The 21809-nt window shown below is 34.2% G+C and overlaps 1 protein-coding gene across 1 annotated transcript in view; it reads left to right on the top strand.

Moving 5' to 3' along the window:
- Positions 1-8151: 8151 nt before the first annotated feature.
- Positions 8152-21809, top strand: part of LRRIQ1 (leucine rich repeats and IQ motif containing 1) — a 200340-nt gene continuing 186682 nt past the window's right edge. The window contains exons 1-6 of the mRNA XM_081131043.1: positions 8152-8293; positions 9448-9559; positions 14286-14347; positions 15768-15882; positions 16448-16671; positions 20808-20882. Coding sequence (XP_080987169.1) covers positions 8153-8293; positions 9448-9559; positions 14286-14347; positions 15768-15882; positions 16448-16671; positions 20808-20882 — 729 coding nt within the window. The 5' untranslated portion in view covers position 8152. The remainder of the gene's footprint in view (positions 8294-9447; positions 9560-14285; positions 14348-15767; positions 15883-16447; positions 16672-20807; positions 20883-21809) is intronic.

The raw sequence follows: 21809 nt of genomic DNA, 5'->3' as shown, positions 1-21809 counted from the left end.
ACAGCTTATAAATAACAAAAATTTATTTCTCATAGTTTTGGAGGCCAGAAGTCAGGATCAGGGTGCTAGTATGGCTGGGTGAGACCCTCTTCCAGGTCTCGAACTTCTAGTATGTTCACATAGTGAAAGGGGCTAGAGTGCAGTGTGGGATCTCTTTTATAAGAGCACCAATTCCATTCATGAGGAATCCACCTATGACTTAATCACCTCCTAAAAGTCCCATCTTCTAACACCATCACTTTGGGTGTAAGGATTCCAACGTGAATTGGGGTGCATACAAACATTCAGACCATAGCAAGGAGTTCAAGTGAAAGAGTTAGAACATAGAAAACAGAGTGTCTAAGCAACAAGTCAGGGACGCTCACAACAATGTTTGCACAGAATGGTAAGAGATGCGCCGCTCTTTTCAGCCACAAGCCCCACATACTGGAAACAATAGCAATGAAAATGTAGATGGATGAACACAAAGAGGCACAACAAGTCAGTGCAGGTCCTATTTAAATATTTGTAGCATGGAAGAGCTATATTTTCTTTTGCTATAGAGGCAGTATTTCTTTTGTTCATTTCCTAATTAACTAATTAATGATCCAACAGCAGAGGTATTTTTTTAATAGCATCAATGCTATAGGGAGGGATAATTTACAATAATTAATCTATTCATAGTGTAATTGTTTACTAATTAAATAATACTCTAATCACTTTTATTGTTGTTTTTAAGTTCCTTCTAAATGCCAGGAAATGGGAACATAAAAATGAATAAATAAAATAAACCATGAAGGAGTCAAGTATTGAAACCTGTGGCCAACTATGAATTACCCACTGGGGTTGGGTGGTAGGAATAAAGGGAACTGGGATGTTTCAAAGAGGAGATGACTTTGAGATGATCCTTGATAAATGATTAAGACAGATAAAAATAGGATAGAGGGAGGAAGTTTTCAAGATAGATGGAACACTGTGTTCACAAGCTTTACAGAGAAGTGCATGGGGCATGGGTCAGAGTGGCAAGAGCAAATGCCCTTTACAAAAGTACAAACCTCAAAGAGGTGTGGTGAAAATTAAATGAAATTATGTTTGTAAAGCTTTTAACCCAATGCCTGGCTAAATGCTCGCTATTAATCTCATTATACCACATCTTAGTATAGAAACACTAAGGTTATACAAGGGAGGTGGGCATGAGGATGGGAAATGGGAAGGGCACGGTGGGAAAGTGATGGACTCTGAAGTAGGTGGTCTTGGCAGCTGCTGGGAGAGAGCACGAACAGGGTTAGAGAGGGAACCTGAAGGTTTGGGATAGTCTTTAAGTGGAAAAAGAGAAGCAGAGGCCTAAGAATCTAACATTTTGGGTTGCCCATTAAAAATATTATGGCTCTGTAATCATCCTTAAGGAAACAAAACAAACGAGCAAATACAGTCCACGCAGCTATGTGAGTACTACGATGATATCCACGGTACTTAAACTACATGACTACCAGATGAAGAGCGAGTCATCTGTTCAAGAGTGCTATTAATCTAAAGTCCACCGGCAATTAATGTTTTCAAGCAAATCTTATTCTTGTCTGGTAGCTGAGGAGTAAACAGTTTTCTTTCATCTTTTCATTCCCTCCATAAATATTATATGCTCTCTAGGGAAATATGTGTGTTAGGGAAATAGGATATAAACCAAGCAGACATGTGATAATTTTTAAAAAAGAGCAAAATTTAATGGAAAGAAAAAACGTTACTTATAAAATGAAAAACACACACACACACCTTATTCAGGTTAAAAGGTTATTGTCAATTTAATTAAAAAGCAAGGTTACAGGCAAACTAACATATACAATGTTAGGCTCTAATTTCCAGGGAGATAGCAATTAAATAGATTTCTGCTAAACAGTGTATCATTAAATAATGATTTCAAGTTAAATTGATCTATAATCTATAACTATTTGAGATAACTGTTGTACTTTGTTCCTTAATTAGTGATATTAACCAATGATCGCTATGGTATGGGTAATTGCTATGGTTATCAGTTTTCTTCCAAAGTAAAAAATAACATGAGAATGTAAGACACGTAGTAACAATCACCATGGATTAAGTTATCTTCAGAGGAACTTTCAATATTTTAATTTTTGTCCTCACTTTGTTTGACAGGGTAAGCTTTAAGAAGGAAAGCAATCTAGACATCACCTTCAAAGTAGCTGATTACTAAATTAGCTATGTAAAATTAGTCTTAGAAATTAATTGATTACTAATGGATTGTATACATTTTTAGGAAAAGTCTGAAAAATTTCATAATTACAAATAAAATTAAGTTTAATTTTTAAAAAATATATCTTTATTGATTTCAGAGCAAGGAAGGGAGAGGGAGAGAGAGAAATAGAAACATCAGTGATGAGAGATTCGTCATTGATCAGCTGCCTCCTGCATGTCCCCAACTGGGGATGGAGCCCACAACCCTAGCATGTGCCTTGATCCAGAACTGAACCATGATCTTCTGGATCCTAGGTCGATGCTCAACTGCTGAGCCACGCCCGCTGGGCTACGCTTAAATTTTTTACATGTGAATTTCAACCTAATATCAAAGCCTGATCATTATAAGTGAAGAGTTTGAATAGTCTATAAGCCAGCAGCGAAACTAAACTAAAAAGAAAAGGAGCATTTTGGCATGGACTTTGATAATGAAAATATTCTAAATTTAATTAGATCTAAAACCAGGAGTAATCTATTTTTGAAAATCATTATCTTTCCTGAATGAGGCACTAACGTGTTTTATTAATATCAAAAGTCTACTGATTTCTCACTCTATATTATTAATTCTCATGTTGATGCAATACAAGTTTATTGTTACCAAGCAACAGAGTATATTTCTTTACAAAGGCTCAATGAAATGTTTGCTTTTAGCTTACCGTCTGTCAGATATTTTTTACAATTATGCATAGCTACTTCCTCTTGGAATTTAGTTATTTGTTTGCAAACTTTAAACAATTAAAATCAGAAATTTTTTTACTAACTAAAATGAAATTTCACATTTGTGCACTGTATATTTGCTCCACGCACAAACTTCGATCAATTTTTAAGTAAAAACTAAAGAGCATGATATACACTTAAACTTCAAATTTCATATTAAAACAGTGAGAGTCACCGTCAATATTTTACAGTAAAACACATTCCAGAAAATAATTTTTCTAATTCCTCACCCCACTCACTCATTCGTTTAGAGGTTTTTTTGATAGGCATTGAGTGACAATGGACTTTTTTTTTTTTTTTAAAGAAACTGTTGTCATGGAAGGCAAAAAATTTATTAGCTTCTCTTTCATATTTCCAGACCCCACAAATCACTATCCAGGATTAAGATTTTGTGAAATGAACAGAGGCGATTTAACATTCACTAGATGCAAGTAATAAATATAGATAGATCAGAGACAATTTAAAGGTCAGGGTACCTCTATTTGGGTAATTGTAACAAAAATGTCATTACTTTTTTAACTACTTTCCAAAATTATTTAAATATTAAAATCTACCTAAGCTTCTTATCCAGCTCCTGAGGCGCAGCGTTCGGTCCAATTTCGGAAAGAGATAGTTTGTCCCACTGGGGCACCGGTAAGAAAAGCCGGTCCCTCTGCCGCGGGATTGGCTGTTGCCATGGTTACACTTTGTTTGGCGCTTCCGGGCGCTGTCTTCCAAGTCCGCCGAGGGATTTAGCGGCCGGTGGGTGAGCGGGGCCCTGCCGGCGCGGGCTCCTGGTGAGGGAGGACAGGCGGCGCGGCGGGCGCGCGGGCGGGGTCGGGCCCTCGGCCGAGGCCGGGTTTAGGGCAGAAGCGGGAGAGCCCGCGGGCTGGGCGCCGGCTGCGAGTCCCGGGCGCCCCAGCTCCCTGCAGGTTTGGAGATCCTGTCGCTCACTCACAGCTCGGAGATCCACCCACTCGAGCTACCCCCAAGGGATTGCGCCCTCCCGCCTTCCCTCTTTCTTTTTCTTTCTTTACACATAATTTTGGTTACTTTTGAAAAGTAGATTTCGCTCCCCTTTTTATTATAATTGAAGAACTATGGTTGAAAGGTAGAGTTACTTCAGATTTCCCACAGTTCTACGTGATTTATTATCAGCCTGAAGTGTTTACGGTGGAGTCAGTGCGGGGCCGCGCCGGCCAGGGAGCGACTGCGGGCTTGGAGTGCAGCCAGTCCGAGCGGAAGTGGGGTAGGTGTGGAGCACGCATCAGGTTTTCACTAATTAGTGTGCAAACAAGAATGTAAACTTTTTACACTGATCTAAACAATTTTTTAATTGATTCCATGTTGAAATAATATTTTGGATAAAATAAGTTAAATAAAATATATTATTAAAATTAATCTCACCTGTTTCTCTTTACTTTTTAAAACGTTGCTACAGGAAAATTTACAATTACACATGTGCTCGAATATGTAATTGGACAGGACTGATCTAAAGAGCCGGTAGATGACAGAGAGGGACATATCATGGAAATGACTCTTACCTTTACCCTATCCTCTTGGCTTTCTTTCAAAAGTTTTGTGTACCTGTGTATTTTGCTTTATAAAACATTAAAAAAAAAAGAAAGAAAGAGAAAGAAAGAAAGAAAGAAAGAAGAAAGGAAGAAAGGAAGAAAGAAAGAAAGGGAAAGAGTTCCATCTAGACTTTGAATTGCACTTTAAGTTTGTTACAGAACCACATTTTGCACTGGTAGTGTTGTTTTATTTTCCTCTAGATGAGACAGGTTGTGGATAAAATTGAGTATTTTTAAAAATAACACTTTATTGAATTTATTGGGCTGACAAAGGTCAATATGAACATATAGGTTTCAGGTGTGGGTTTCCATGTTACAAAATCTGTATATTGCTCTGTGTGCCCACCACCCAGTCATATCTTCTCCCCTCAGCATATAGTAAGACCCCCTTCACCCCTCACCCCTCCACCCCCTTTCCTCTGGCAACCACCACACTGCTGTTTGTGTCCACAAGTTTCAGTTTTATATCCCACATATGAGTGAAATCATATGGTTCTTAGCTTTTTCTGAGTGACTTATTTCACTTAGCATAATCTCAAGGTCCATCCATGTTGTTACAAATGGCAATATCTCATCCTTTCTTATGGCTGAGTAGTATTCTATCATGTACATGTACCACATTTTCTTTATCCAGCCCTCTCCTCTCCTGGGCATATACCCCCAAACTCAAAAACATGTATTTGAAAAGATATATGCACCCTATGTTCATTGCAGCGTTATTCATGTTGGCCAAGACATGGAAACAACCAAAGTGTCCTTTGATAGAAATTGAGCATTTTAAAACTAGCTTAAAAAATTATGAAAGTAGTGCATATTTATTATTTAAAAATCACTCAGTATAAAGGTATGGAATGAAAATTAAAAGTTCCTCAATGTCTTCCAGCAAGTTTCTGTCTAAAAAGGAAGGGTGTGTGTGGTTACATAAAAGTGATGTTACTCTGCATATCTTTCGGCTACTTGCCATTTTTCAGTTATTTCTTCTTGGCTACATTTCCAGAGGAGTACAGTAAGTGTACTTATTTTTACTGAAGAACTTGTATATTATTCCAGTCAATGGATTCATTATAACTTAAGTGTTTTCTTAGTGAATACTTAAGATATCTTTAATTAAATTTTATTGGTATAATTGTAGATTTCATGCAGTTTTAAGAAATAATACTGAAATATCCCTCATACACTCTGTCCATTATCTCCCAATGATAATATTTTGTAAACTATGGTATAATATCTCCTGACCAGGTCATTAATATTGATACAATCTGCTTATCTTATTCAGATTTCTTCAATTTTACTTGTAGTTATTTGTGTGTGTATGTGTTCTATACAGTTTTTATTATCTGAATATACTCACTTATTTACTACCACAATCAATACTGACCAGTTCCAACACTATAAGGATCTCTCATGTTGCCCCTTTATCTCTGTGACCACCTTTCTCCAACCCAATCAACTCCCAACTCCTGCCAATCACTAATATGTTCTCTGTTGATAAAATTATGGCATTTAAAAATGTTATAGAAATGAAATCATAAAGTATGTCATGCTTTGGTTTCTCAGCATAGTTCCATGTAGATTCATGGAAATTCATCTGTATTGTGACATGTATCAATAGTTCACTCTTTTTATTGCTAAGTACTATTCCATGGTATGCTTGTTCTACAGTTGGTTTAACCATTCACTTTTGAGTGACATTTTGGTTGTTTCTAGTTTGAAACTATAAGGAATAAAACTGTTGTGAACATTCATATACAAGTTTTTGTGTAAACATAAGGTTTCATTTTTCCTGGGATAAATGAGTATAGGCAATACATGTAGATCAGTCCAATTAAATCATTTCTGTGTGAAATAAAGAAATGTGATATCTCTAGCTAGAGGAAAGTCAGGCACAGGAGTTATTTTATTTTTGTATGGGAGTAAACTCCTGTGTTCATGTGAAAGGGGGTCAGTGGAATAAATATGTATGACGAGGCAGTAAACATAAGGAATTGTGGATGGAGCACAGTTCAGTAGGTGAGTAGTTACCAGACTCCAAGTAAAAGTAGATAATTATCCTTTATTAGGAAGAGGGGCTCCTCTCCTAGTGATATGAGTAGAAGTGATTTTAGGAAAAGAAATAAAAATGAGGGTGATTCATTTTCTTTGTTAAATCGACTATAAACTAAATGAAAACAGGTTACTTGTCTCATTTAATCAATGTATTTGCAACACCTAGTACTACTGTGAATGCACCTGGTAGGCTTATAAAAATTTGATTTTTAGATGAATGAGCAAAATAAGGAAAAGAAAGAAGGGAGGGGAGAGAGGGAAGGAAGAAGGAAAGAAAGAAGGAAGGAAGAAAAAGCCAAGAAGAAGATAGAGGTTGAAAGGCCAGGAACTTGAGGAAAGAATGAAAGTTTGGAATAGTCTGGAAAATAAAATAATAGTTGACTAGTACAGTCATTTTCAAAATTATTTTTACCAAGACTCGCAGTAAAACAAACAAACAAATAAAAATAGATTATATTGTAACTCAAGCATGCATGCATACTTTAGAAACATACATGTGCTTTTTTCAACAATTGTTATCTTTAGTATTTATAGCGCACTTCTGATTTCTGGCCAATTCTAACATTCTGTATCCTATTTTATCATTAAAACTTGAAAAGCAAGAGCCACTAAATTAATTTTTTGATCCACTAATGCATTATGATCTGCAATTTGAAGATTATTGGGCAAGTGGATATTCAGAAATATTGCTGTGCAGATGAGTAGCCTGACTGAGCTGGGAGACCATTTGGTAGTGAAGAGCATAGAGTTTGGATTCAGGGTGTCTGGTTTGAATCCTGCCCCTATTACTTATTAGTGAAATGGCTATGGACGGTTAAGTAACCTCTTCCAACCTGGGTTTTCTCATCTATGCAATGACTATAGTGACCTTTAACCTGTTAAGTTGCTCTGAAGATTAAACATCATACAATGTCTTCTAGTGCCAGCTTGTCACAGCTGCTCAATACTTGGAAGCTAATGATGGTAGTTATGATGATGATGTTGATGATGTGAAGATATACTGTAATATACTGATTAACCCGTATCTATTACAAGCATTAAATATTTAAATGAAAAAAATATTGATTTTATATGCCATATATTTTCCATTATTACATGTTATTGTTGGAAAATGTGGATATCTCTGATAAAATAAACAACTCGGAGTTAGTAAGTAGAAAATAGCCCTATGTTTCCCCATACATAGACTTAAGTTGTTCTCTTGTGAGTATTTTAATCTCTGATATTCAAGCTGTTCATAGGTATTTTTCCATTAGACATTTCCATGAGGATGAGTTTTACTTTGAAGTGTCTTGGTTAGGAAGGTAAGCCAACGCATTCCATGTAACTTTTCCCTTAGAGAATTAAAAGTCTATTATTAAAATTGACCAGTTTGCAGTCAAACATTGAAGATATAACGAATAATTGGAGAGGGAAATCAGTGTTCTTCAATATATGGTACAACTATAATAAGGTGTGATAAATGTTTATTAAACAAAACATGTCTATATGGAAAAATGTTGGATTATTATGACACATTAAAAAACCTGTATTTTTTATTGGCATATTAGCCTCTTTAATTTTCTTCATGCGCTTCATTGTGTTTCTTCTGCGTTTCATTGTGAAGGATGATGGAAGATGATGATGATGATGCAAAGCTCAAAGAAGAAATAGAAGCTGAATTGGATAAAATCAGCATTTCTTCCTTGGAAAAAGATGATGCAGATAGTGATTCAAAATCAGAAACCCAGAGTGATGATAGCGATGCAGTGAGTGTTGAGATTTGGACTTTTGAGCCTTTTAACTGAAGTGAGCTTTTCAGGAGATATGTTACTTTCTCAGTGTGTTTTGTATACTTATCTCATGTTTAACTTTTGGATCACCTTTAAACAATGTATATTGATAGATACTTAAGTATAAAAAGTATGTTGAAGATAGAAATCACCTGTAAGTCCATGTGTCTATATGTTCGTTTTTGGTAAAATTGGGATTATACCATATTATGTGTGTGTGTGTGTGTGTGTGTGTGTGTGTGTGTGTATGTGTGTGTATTTGTATCTTGCTTTTTAAAATGAATCATGAGCATTCTAATATAATTATATGTGGATGAAAGCAAAATTTATATGAAAACTTTAGATTTATAGAAATAGTTACTTTTTTGAATCAGACATGTTATCTTTTCATTTATGTATTTCCTCCAGTGTTTATATGCTTAGAAAATCTATTCATGATTCATTCTTTTACAGCAAAATTCTTAATGCAATGAAAATTTGTGTTGTGAAATGAAGATCTAATTTGAAATTTTCTTGAACATATTTAACTAATGTTCCCAGTGTCACTTGTTGAATAATCCAACTTTTCTCAATTGATTTATATCTTTTTATACATTTAGTTGTTTTACCTATGATCTATCCAAAGCTATCTATTCTTTTCCATTACTCTGTTAATTTTTGCCCTATTGTAGTTTCATATTTTTAAATTTCAAATGAGTCCAATTTTTTAGTTGTTTTGCTGTTTTAAAATCTTCTCAACTAATTTTTTTCCAAAAAATAATCATTTGTCAAGTTTCAAAAAGTAATTATATTCTATGTTCTAATTAGGATTTCAATAACCTATAATTTTTGGAAGAAAATAAAGTTTACATTATTATGTCTTTTTATCCACCGCTAATTTAAGTGAAACAAAAATCCTGAGATTGTTTATTTGATTATGAAATTCGACAGAATCATAGATATAATTCATAATACCTGAAAACGAGAAGCATATTTTCACCATACATATTTGTTTGAGCTATGCTTTTTATAGCCCTTTTACTTCATTTACACATTTTGCTCAAATTTTTGGTGTGGAGTGAAGGAGGGAATATTTGATACATAGTTTTGATAAACAATTTTATAGTTACTTTCATTATTGAAATTTTCAGGGCTTAGTTGAATTACCTGAGTCAGTTCTTCACTGTATTAACATCATAAAGAACAGGAGTAAAACTGCTGAAGAGCTCATTCTTCAGGACTTAGAAGAGACTGATGTTTTAAGTAAGTACGGTTTTTATCTGCTTGGCAGATGTTTTTTGTAAGTATAGTTAACTTATAATTTAGAAATTTAAACTGTTTGAAGTACTTCTCTCTTATTTTATGCGTATATTTTATCTCTAGTATAATATCTATAGTATATTGGACTGTTCAATTTAGTTCATTCTTTTTTATTACTAACCTTCCTCATATCTCCAATAAATACTAGTCACCAACATTTGCTTAACCAGTCCTAACTAAAGCCAGACATTCTATTACTTTACATTAAAGAAAAGAAAACTAATCATGGGACTATTTTAAAAGTACCAGTTTACATATCTTTTTGGAGAAAAATATAATTTATAGAAAAAGCCTAACAATATTTTCTTCAAGGGAGCAAATTTACTTCTTGGAATTGTTCTAAGAAAAACAGAATAATCAAAGATTTAACTAGAATTAATCGTGGCTTGGTTTATAATGAAAAATTGCTACCATCTAAATGTTCAACAAGACCTTAGTGTGTTCAGCAAGAAACCCGTTAGACAAATATTTAATGGCATAAATATTCATGATGTATTATTAAAATTGTTATAAAGTTTAATGCCATTTATGCAAATATTAACATAAATCATAATGTGGATATTCATATGTACTCATTCAACAAATATTACTGCATGAAAGTATCTGTTCTAGCCACTGAAAATACAGCAGAGAACAAAATAGGCAAAGGTTCTACTCTGCTGTTCTAATGTGCCAGTGTGGGGGGGCAGATAAACAAATGAATAAATATGTAATATTTCAATAGAAATAACCACTGTGAAGGAAAAAAAAATCAAAATAAGGGGGTAGAGTTTGGAGGTTTCCATTTTAGATAGGGTAGTCAGAGAGGGCCTCTCTGGGGAGGTGATATTTGAATGATAACTGAGAAGGTAAGTCACATGAATATCTTAATGAATGAGAAGATGAGCCATGAGGATATCTAGAGAGGTGGTGTTCCATTAAGAAGGAATTGCAAATGCCAAGGTACACTTGATGGGCTTAATGTGTTTTAAGAACAGTAAGCTTTTGTGGTTGTATCTAAGAATACAAGGGGTCAGATCATATAGGGCTCTTACAAACCATGGTTTGTAAGAGCCCTACAATACAATAGGGCTGTTACAATAGTATGGTTAGAGATGAAAGCAGTTTGAGTATAAATGATGAAAACAGTCATATTCCAGAAACCATTTTTAAGGTAGAAGAATTTATTGATGGATTGGCATGAAAGAAAGAGAAGAAGGTGGCTCCAAGATTTTCATTTTGACCATCTGTATGAATGGGTATGTAAAGACTTGCTAAATGTAGGGTCTTCACATTTTGGCATTGATTATTTATAGCTGATTTATGGGGGATTTTAATGGCATGTTCATTTATTTTTACTAAGGATTACACAATGAAAATATAAATATATTGGCAATTATATAGCTTAATTATGAAAAAAGTCAAAGGTAACAAGGACAGAAAATTAGTTACATGAAAGGTTGTATAATTACAATATGGCAGTGCTTTAGAAAAGACCCCCTGTATAGCTCTAGTCAAATAGGTGTTTTTTTTTAAAGTTTTTTATTGTTTAAAATATTACAGATGTCCCTTTTCTCCCCAATGACCCGTTCCACCCTGTTCCTTCCCCCTCCCCAGTCCCTCTCCCCATCATTGTCCATGTCCTTGAGTTGTGTATATATGCACATAAATTCTTTGGTTACTCTCTCCCCCTCCACCCACCCGCCCTCCTCCATCCCTCTGACATTCATCAGTCTCATCTATGCTTCCATGTCATTGAATCTATTCTGTTCATCAGTTTATTAAGTTCTTTAGATTCCACGTATAAGCGAGATCATGTGATATTTGTCTTTTGCTGCCTGGCTTATTTCACTTAGCATAATATTCTCCAGGTCCATCCATACTGTCCCAAAGGGTACAAGATTATTCTTCTTTACAGCTGCGTAGTGTTCCATGGTGTAAATGTCCCACAGCTTTTTTATCCACTCATCTACTGATGGGCACTTCTATGAAAATACCAACAGCATATTTCACAGACCTAGAACAAACATTTCGAAAATTATATGGAACCAAAAAAGACCCCGAATAGCTGCAGCCATCTTGAGAAAAAAGAACGGAGTGGGAGGGATCACATTACCAGACTTCAAACTATATTACAAAGCCACTGTAATCAAAACGGCCTGGTATTGGTACAACAGGCTTATAGATCAATGGAAAAGAACAGAGACCCCAGAAATAGACCCACGACACTATGGTCAGTTAATATTTGACAAAGGAGGCAAGAGTATCCAATGGAGTAAGGACAGTCTCTTCAATAAGTGGTCCTGGGAAAATTGGACAGATACATGCAAAAGAATGAAACTAGACCACCAACTTTCACCATACACAAAAATAAACTCAAAATGGATAAAAGACTTAAATGTAAGTCACAAAACCATAAAAATCTTGGAAGAAAACATAGGCAGTAAAGTCACAGACATCCCACATAGTGGACTTTTCACTGATACGTCTCCTAGGGCAAGAGAAACAAAGGAAAAAATAAACATATGGGACTATATCAAACTAAAAAGCTTCTGCACAGCAAAAGAAAACAGCCTCAAAATACAAAGGAACCCCACGGTCTGGGAAAACATATTTGCCAAGGATGAATCTGATAAGGGGCTAATTTCCAAAGTGTACAAAGAACTCATAGCACTCAGCAAGAGAAAGACAAACAACCCAATTAAGAAATGGGCAAAGGACTTAAATAGACACTTCTAGTCAAATAGGTTTAATGGTCTCAATGAGAAAAATAATTTTCCAAGGAAATTCTAATTATCAAAATTGATTGATAAAAATGGAAAATATTATTAAATCAATAATCTGGCAAGAAGGTGGAAAAGGATTTTTTTCCAAATATCTTTAGAAACTGGGAAAAATTTTGCAATTGAATTTTTAACCATCTGTTAAGGAGCAAAAATCTGCAGGCTACATAATAATTCAGTTATAAAAAGCTATGTATTTAAAAAATAAAATTGTATAGGCATAACACACAAAATAGAAACCAGAGGCTAACTTAATTTATGAATATAAATCTATTTATTAGGACTCCCAATTGTAGACATCAGAAGCCATTTTAGCTCCTTTAAATAGTAGGTTTTGGAGGATATTTGTTTGTGTGTTTGTTTTTCTGGGTAAGGTGGATGTTCTGGTTACTTATTGCTGCAAAACAAACTTGGGAGTTTAAAATAACAATTTGTTATTATCTTTTATAGTTCTATGGTTTGACTGGGCTTAACCAAGCAGTTCTTGCTTGGATATCTTAGGCTCTTGGAGTCAGATGTTGATTAAGACTGCAGTCAGCTGAAGTCTTTACTGGATTGTAATTCCAAGATGGCTTGTTCAGATTTCTGGCAGTTGATGCTAATTGTTGGTTGGGAGTTCACTTGGTGCTGTCAGCTAGAGGCACCTACGTGTGGTCTCTCCCTATGGCTTGCATGACACCTGAATAGTGAGAAGGAGCATCCCATGAACAAAATACCAAGAGATTAAGGCTTCCTATGACCAATTCTCAGAAATCATGCAACATCATGTCTACCATATCCTGATGGTTATATAGGATTAGTCTAGGTTCCGTGCAGAAGGGAACTATGCAGGGTGTGCATACCAGGAAGTGTGGGAGAGAAATCTTGGAGAGTAGCTACTACAATAAATAACAGATTGTTAACAGAACTGAAGGAACAGACTGTAGACTGAACATCCAATGTGTACAAAATACACACACACATACATTGTAGAATCTGTTACAGGAGCTGCTGTCGGATGTAATTAAGAAATTCAGAGACATTGCTCCTCTACTATGCACTCCTATCTCCAAACCAAAGTTTCCTCTATCTATCATGGTCTGGGCCAAAAAATTAAAATATAGCTCTTTTCCTCTCTTCACACATAATGTTTTTATAAAAAATAAAGACTTACACAAATATATCAATTGGTAGAAACTAAATCACCTTAGATACTTAGCTCCAAAGGAATCTGGAGAATGTTATTTTTTGCTTTATAGCCTCTCACACAGGATAGCATGCCAGAAAGATTGTGAATAGTTGTTGACGATGGAAATCTGTATCTGACAAAATAGCTGTGAATGGTCAGTTAACCAGCACAATGGTCCTCTTTAAAAATAGTTTATTGTTAGGAAATGTTATCATGATATAACACATTAAATGAAAAGGAAAAGAAACATAACCACGTCTATACAGATAATAAAAAGATATATCTATTCAACAAAAACTCATAAAATCAAGAAAGGATCCTTCATTTACATGTTAGTAATTTAATCTTTTAAACTAATACTTTTATTAAAGTGGTTTCAATACCTTGTGTAAGATTATATTGCTAGTTTGTAGCAGGTAGAATTAAACTTTTGTTGGTTTCTAATTAAGATGTCATTACAATATCAAACAACATTATTCTGTGTATGTGGAGAATAAACTTTAGTCTAGAATATAAAAGGTGATACCGAATTAGTGATATAAAAATGTGTTACTTAGAATAAAAATTACAGATTTCCTCTGTTCTTTACTTTTCATTGTTTTTCTGTTGTTTTAAGAGCTACTGATCAAAAATATGCTTTTATAGAATTTGAGATTAAAAGATGATGAAGGGATTTCGAATTTGAATATGTTGTTCTCTATTCTGACATTTAAAGTTATCATATTTTTTCTTTCTCTAGGCTATACTTATGGAGCAGTTTCTAATAATCATATGTATTTAAGGAAAGATCAATTAATGAAGGTATATGTTCAACATTTGACTAAAATGACTCATTATTACAGTTAGAAATTTACCTTTCCCTCTTTGGATGATAGTTCACTGATTTAAAGTTCATTGGTTTAAAAATTTTAAATTTAATTACTTTTAAGCAAATCATTTTTGTTTTTATATTTTCCTTGGCATATAAAACAAAACCACTGAAATTTCAATCTTTAAAATATAAGAACTAGCAATTTGAAACATCAATACTTGGGAATTTAATGTGCATGTAGATAAAACAGTAGAACGCTATTGCATGATTTTCCCCCTAAAAGTCTGACAAAAAATTGAATAGTGTTTATTATCTTGCTTAGAAATGTAATGTGTTCAAGCAGAGACTTTAAATATGGTATAGAAACTTTAAACTTATAACATCTTACATTAGTTGTTTTTAAAGATATACTTAAATATCTCTAAAAAATAAGAGTAAAGGAGAGTTAGCATTTTGATTAAAACTCCCACAAACCTCTTCTACAGGTTCAACATCTTGGATTCACTTTTAACTCTCATTTTACTGAACTCTACTTTTAAAAAAATATGTCCTTATTGATTTTAGAGAGAGGAAGGGAGAGGGAGAGAGAGAGACAGAAACATCAGTGGTGAGAGAACCATTGATCAGCTGCCCCTGCACACCCCCTCCTGGGGATCGAGCCCGAAACCCGGGCACTTACCCTGACCAGGAATCAAACGGGCCATCTCCTGGATCCTAGGTCGATGCTCAACTGCTGAGCCACGCCAGCTGGGCAGCCTAACTCTATTTTTACCTAGCTCTATTCCTGCTCCCTAATATGTCTAAAGTAATATGAAAATTACTTATATGTAGGCCTCTTACTTGCTGTTTTGGTAGCACTGAAACTTGAAATGTTAACTTTGAATCATCATCCTGCTACTTCATTGGAATAGAGTCCAGTGGAAATCTAATTATGGAAAAGTATTAATAAAAGTTTTGTCTTATGTTTAATTCAGTTTAAAGTAGATAATAGTTCCGGTTTTCAGATATAGTGAATATATTAACAATTTGTATATGTGAAAAATCAGTACAGATGTGAAAACTCTCTACAGATAAGAAAAATAGAAATGTATTTGGAGAAAACAAATATTAGTAAAAATATTTTTAAATGATTATCATTCAGTTTAATTAATTATTGTGGATTGATATTATAGAGTGATTAGAGTTCCAAAAAAATGTAAGGTTGAAATGCAGTCAGTTTGCATGGGGAAAACACTATTATTCACCATGAAGACAGTAATTATTCCTATGCTATAGAATAGTATGTGGAAGGGATTTGAAGTAAGTAAACTTGTAGTTGTGTATATACAAATATTTTCTATATTATTAAAATGATAGTTTTATGTTCTATTTTGGTTTTCTTTAATCATTGGTACTCTTCTAACCTCTTAGATATTATCTGAAATAGATAAAGAAGAATTTTTGAGAAGTAAAATCCACTGTGGCAGTCCTGATTCTGTTCCAGAGCCTGGGCCTCATGAACATGTGGATGAACTTGTTTTGCCAGGTGGACTAAACTATTCAATGATATTTTTGATAATAAATATCAAATAATATAAATGGTCATTTTGATATTAAAATTTTTATCTGATCATAATTGAGAAAATTTAGAATTTTTTCTTTTGACATTTAGAAAAATGCAATCATGTATCATGCTTGCACAATATTTATTTAATTATATACTCTTGTAGTCTTGTTTATGCCTCCTAAATTAAGTTGATTCAAATATATTTATAATTTTTCTACATATATAGCTGACTGCAATAAACATACCCAGCCTTGAATTTCTTAAGTGTACCTTAACTACACATGAGCACACACAAACACAGTATAATTTTAGATTAAGTTTTGTGGAGTGGTTTAAGGCAAACTATGTGTTTTCTTCATTGACTGCAGTGGGATTTCTATGTATATTCAAGAATGTATTTTTTTATTTTTTGGATTTTATCACTTTTTCTTTGGTAATATGTTGAAATTATTTCTTCTTTTTAAAATTACTTTTATACTTTACATAGCATCACTTTTGACAGGTTTGATTTTAAAAATAATACTATTTCTCCCTCTGACTACAGATGATGGTGAAATAAGTTTTGGATACTGTGAAGTGGAAGAAAGATGTAGGCAATCTTTTGAGGCTTGGCAAGATAAACAGAAAGAACTAGAAGACCAAGAGAAAGAAACTCTCAAAGCTCAGAGGGATAGAGAAGAAAAGCAGTTTCAAGAGGAAGAAGAAAAGAGACGATGCTGGATGAAACAATTTGAAGTTGAAAAGAAGAAATTAGAGAACATTCAAAAGGTTTTTTTTTGTTTTGTTTTTCACACTTTTTTTTAATTAGTATCTACTTATGAAGAGTATTGCTCTTTTGGATTATAGTATGTGTTGAGCTCTGTTGTATGGTTTTTTTTTTTTAAATATATCTTTATTGATTTCAGAGAGAGGAAAGGAGAGGGAGAGAGAGATACAAACATCAGTGATGAGAGAGTCATTGATCGGCTGCCTCCTGCACGCCCCTGACTGGGGATCGAGTCCGCAACCCGGGCATGTACCCTGACTGGGAATCAAACCCCGATTGCCTGGATCCTAGGTCGATGCTCAACCACTGAGCCATGCCCGGCCAGGCTGTTGTATGGTTTTTAATTACTCCTGATAATAGAAGCAATGGACTGGATTAACAATATTTAATATGATTTCCTTGATTACTTTTTATTGAAATTTATTGGAATTTCATATGCTGCTTTGGATTGTGGAAGTCCCTAGAATCTTTGCAGTTTCAAAGGTAGTCCTAGAAAGGCTGACATTTATAGCATAAACGGTTGCTTTTTTACACCAGAATTTTCTTGATCCTGCAGTGCCCTTGCTGTGTGGTCTGATATATAGCAATTAAGTAACATATTTGGTTGAAGAGGTTCAACCATGTAAATCAGTGTTGGGGAAACTTTTTTTCTGCCAAGGGACATTTGGATATTTATAACATCATTTGCAGGCCATACAACCTTATCAACTTAAAAATTATCTATGAAAAAAGTTCCTAGACTTATTGAATTTCCAGTTCCACCTGCAGTTGCCTTGGCAGGGCCAGACCAAGTGATTTTGTGGGCGGTATACAGCCTCAAGGCCAGATGTTCCCCAACCCTGATGTAGATGATGGTTTGTGCTTCATCCTGGTAATTGAGCTAATTCCTTGGACTAGAAATTTTTGGTATGGAAGACTTTTGTGTTGTTATCATTTCAGTTTTTCTCCCAACCCCACCTCAGAAAGTCTATACCCTCAGGTCATTGTAGTGGCATATTGAGAAACTGGTGGATTTTTAGTACCCTACTTGTGGGCTCTCATGATCCTTAGAATGTCTCGATAACATCCTGGACTAACTCCTCTGTCTTACATCACTAAAGTAGATTTACATATTACCTAGAACTTGCTAGATTTGAATGTTTCATTCAGAGAAATTAGCATGTGGTCATATAGTCATTTCAGGGTATTCTAGCCTTCTATGTTGAGTACATTGCATTTCCTGATTATATAGAAAGTAAACATATTAAAAATAATTGTAATATTGTAGAACCACTTTGGCCATGCTTTTATTCCTAACAAACTCTAAATCTTTAGCTTTCCTTTAGTTATATTTTCTTTCAACAAATCAATATGATCATTTCCATCATAAAACTATGATTTAAAAATGACATCAGTAGGTTTAGTGAATTCCTAAATTTGTGCTTTGCTATATCTTGGGGCTTAAAAAGTTTCTGGTGGGCTAGTCCATAATTTTATAATGATGGGTTCTAATTATGTGATTTACTTCCTTTTAATAGTTCTTTGCTATCCCCCTTGTTAGCGGCCTCTTCTATTCCTCAAAATTGCTATTGTATATCTCTTTCTATGAGTTTCACCCAATTGCTCTCTCTTAATTATTAGCATATAATCACATAACATTTTTGCATCAAATACGAGCTTCCTCTTGTTTTTAATCTCATATCTATTCAGCATCAACCTCTATACTCACTCCCCCTCCCTTCTATATCAGTAAGAAAGGTTTCTTTCTCCTACCAATGGTTAGCTTTTTCTCCTCTGCTCTTTCATTTTCCAGTTTACCCCTGATTTTTCTTCTATGGAAAACACCCCTATCACCTTCCTTGTTTCTTATTGTTTATAAACACGTTCAATTTTCTCCCATCCGAAAAACAAAACGAACGAAAAACCATGAGATCACCTTTGTTCATATGTCTCACTTTATCAAGCTCTTTGATTTTACTTATAGTCAGGATTCTTCTTTTAAAAAATATGTTTTTTTGATTTTTAGAGAGAGAGGAAGGGAGAGGGAGGGAGGAAGGGAGAGAGAGAGAAACATAGATGTGAGAGAGAAACATCGATAGGTTGCCTCCCGCACACCTCCCGAACCTGCAACCTGGCCATGTGCCCTGACCAAGGAATCAAACCAGTGACCTTTCAGTGCAGGGGACAACACTCAACTAACAGCCATACTGAGGCTTCTTCGAAGAGTGTTATTTTTGCCATATCCATTTCCTTGTCTCATTCAATCGTGAACCTGCTAGGTGTTTACCACCACCCCACTGAGTGAAACTGTCCTTGACAAAAGTAACCAATTACTTCTAAGTTACCATACTCACAGGTTCTTTTTCAGTTTTATTTTGGCCTCTATAACATTTTAAGCCAGCAAAACTTAGATCGTTGGCCATTTCTCTTTCCCATGACTTCTGCGAGACCACGCTGCCTTGACTCTTTTTTCCATGTTTGGAAGTCCTCCTTGATGTCCATTTTGAGCTGCTTTTTTCTTTCTCCTTGAATGTAATCCTACCAGGGCTCTCATCCTTTGCCCTTCGCTTCTTATTCCATATAGTTTTTCTCTCTATAATCTCATTCGTAGCCTTGGCTGTTCAGAACCAAGTCTGTATTTCTAACAAAAAAGTGAACTAACTACGTAATTCTCCTACAGATTCTGCACACTCAGTACTTCGTGTATCAAAAGCTGAGCGCATTGTCTTTCTGAGTCACATTCCTCCTTTGGTATCCTTTCTTTTAATGGGCCAGACAACATCATAGTCCAAGCCAGAAAGATGAGGACCATTTTTGACTCTTCCCTCTCTTTTATTGTTCTCTTCTTTTTAAAAATAGCTGTATTATCCATCTTTTCATCCATATATCTGCGGCTACTCCGTAGTTCAGGGCACGCTAATGTCTAGCTTTGGATATTTGTTATTGTCTCTGATTGATCTCCTTACGTTTTGTCTTCCACAGACTCCTCCACCCTAGTGCTTCCAGAAGGACATTAATTTTTTTAAAGTTACCTACCTTCTTAAATCCCATCAAAATTTCCCATAGCTCATATAAGATAATGTCCAAAGAAATTTTTCCATGACCTTTATATCCAATCAGTTGGCAATTTGTGGCAATTTCACATTACATTGTCTTTGTATCTGGTCTTGCTCCTGCACACTATCCACAGAGGCCCTCATTTATTCTCATGTGGACTTCGCTTACTGATCTTATTGGTGTGTCCTGGGCTTCCTGTCACTAACTCTATGTAATGTGACATTATGATTTTCCTAAAAACAGAGCTGTAATAATTTTTCTAGTTCAAAAACATTTAATAAATGCCTAAAATTCTGTTTAATCTTTTGAAAACCTAGTCATTCCAAATACAATCTTCTGCATGAAACCACGATCCTCCAATCATAATACCTTTTCCTACTGTGATTCATTATAGTCTTCTCTTGCAGTAAACTTATTCTGCTAAATTTGGAGTAATATGTGAACTTGTGAGAATGTTTTCATATTAAAGGTCAATTTTTAGATTAAAGGGATTATGTTTTGCTGATTTTTGTTTATTCTTCAGATCCTTAACAAAATATGTGCTAACAAAGCTTTATTAAAAGAAAACCATGTCCCAGCCAGGTGGCTCAGTTCGTTGGAGTGTCGTCTCTCATACCAAAAAGGCTGCAGGTTCGATTCCCAGTCAGGGCACATACCTAGGTTGTAGTTCGGACTAATGGATGTTTCTCTTTCTCTCTCTCTCCCTTAAGCAAACAAACAAACAAACAAAATATTAAATGGGATGGGATGGAACGAAAAATATTGTAATGCAAAGCCTATCTTACATTATTATTTGTAATTTTTGCATTTCCCAACACTATTTCTAGCTGATGCTCTTTATTATGTGAGTAAACATGCTCAAATAAATAAAACAACTTTCCCAGGTTACAAACATCTTTAAGTGTTCAAAATGGGAACCCTGGGCATTAACTATATGACACTTTAGGTTGAGATTAAAGTTGTTATTCCAGTACTAATAACTGAGCACCATTGAGTGAGTTGTTTTAACCATTATTTACAAATATATGTTATGAGAATCATGTATAATGAGCATAATATTTTTTGACATTTGAATATAATATTTTAATATTAACATGTTCAGCAAGAACAGGCCAAGATGAATGATGAACTCTATAAAGAAGAGAAAATCTGGAAAGAGAAATTTAAACAACATGAGGTATCTATTTGTTGTTTTTACTCAGTGCAATAATCGTTCTTTATTTGGAATAAGTTACTACACCCAAAATGGACATTTTAATATAATATTGCCTATCTGGTAGGATTTAATTTACTAAAGCTTTAAACATTCATTAATCATTAGAAACTCTTTTTGAAATAGAATGTTCTGATAATGAAAAAAACACACAACAAAACTGGTTGGTGAGTGAATGTCTACATAAAATTATAATTCTAACATTTCTTTTAATTATAATTCTAAATTTATTTTTCTTTTTAAAGTTTGAAGAAATATACTATTAGGAGCATTTCATTAGGTTTGAAAATTGTTATGAAAGTGACTGCATTTCTTAAACACAATTAGTTGAATGTACTATATAATTATTTGAATTTAAAATGATTCTGTTGACATATTTATTAAATTTTAACTTTTATCTCATAGTTTTTATATAAAATTATTTTAAGTAATTACAAGGACAAAGTAGATAAAAAAAATTCCCATAATCTTGCTATCCAGTAAACATATTACCTTTCTTTTTATTTCTTTCAAGTCTTTTCTTTATTTATATAAACACATTCCAGAAAAGGTAGGTTTCTACCAGCCTTATTTTTTTAATTGAAATATATTTGACATATAACACTGTATAAGTTTAAGCTATAAAACATGTTAATTTGATATAGTTGCATATTGTAATATAATTGTCTCTACTGTCCATCTTTTAATAAAAAATGTTGGTTAGACATCTGAGGAGACAGATTCACACGAATCACAAGAACCAGAACAAAAAAACCCAAACAAACAAATAAACAAACAAACAAAAAAACATAGTATCTCACCTACAGGTAACCCAAATGTTGGAATTAGGAGAACCATTAAAATAGCTGAAGCTATCATGCAGTAGCAAAACAGTTAAACAGATAAGTGATA

This window comes from Miniopterus schreibersii (assembly GCF_964146895.1).
Source record: "Miniopterus schreibersii genome assembly, chromosome: 2".
Classification (NCBI taxonomy): domain Eukaryota; kingdom Metazoa; phylum Chordata; class Mammalia; order Chiroptera; family Miniopteridae; genus Miniopterus; species Miniopterus schreibersii.
Note: the sequence above shows the minus strand (reverse complement) of the source record. Positions and strands in the feature narration are given on the sequence as shown.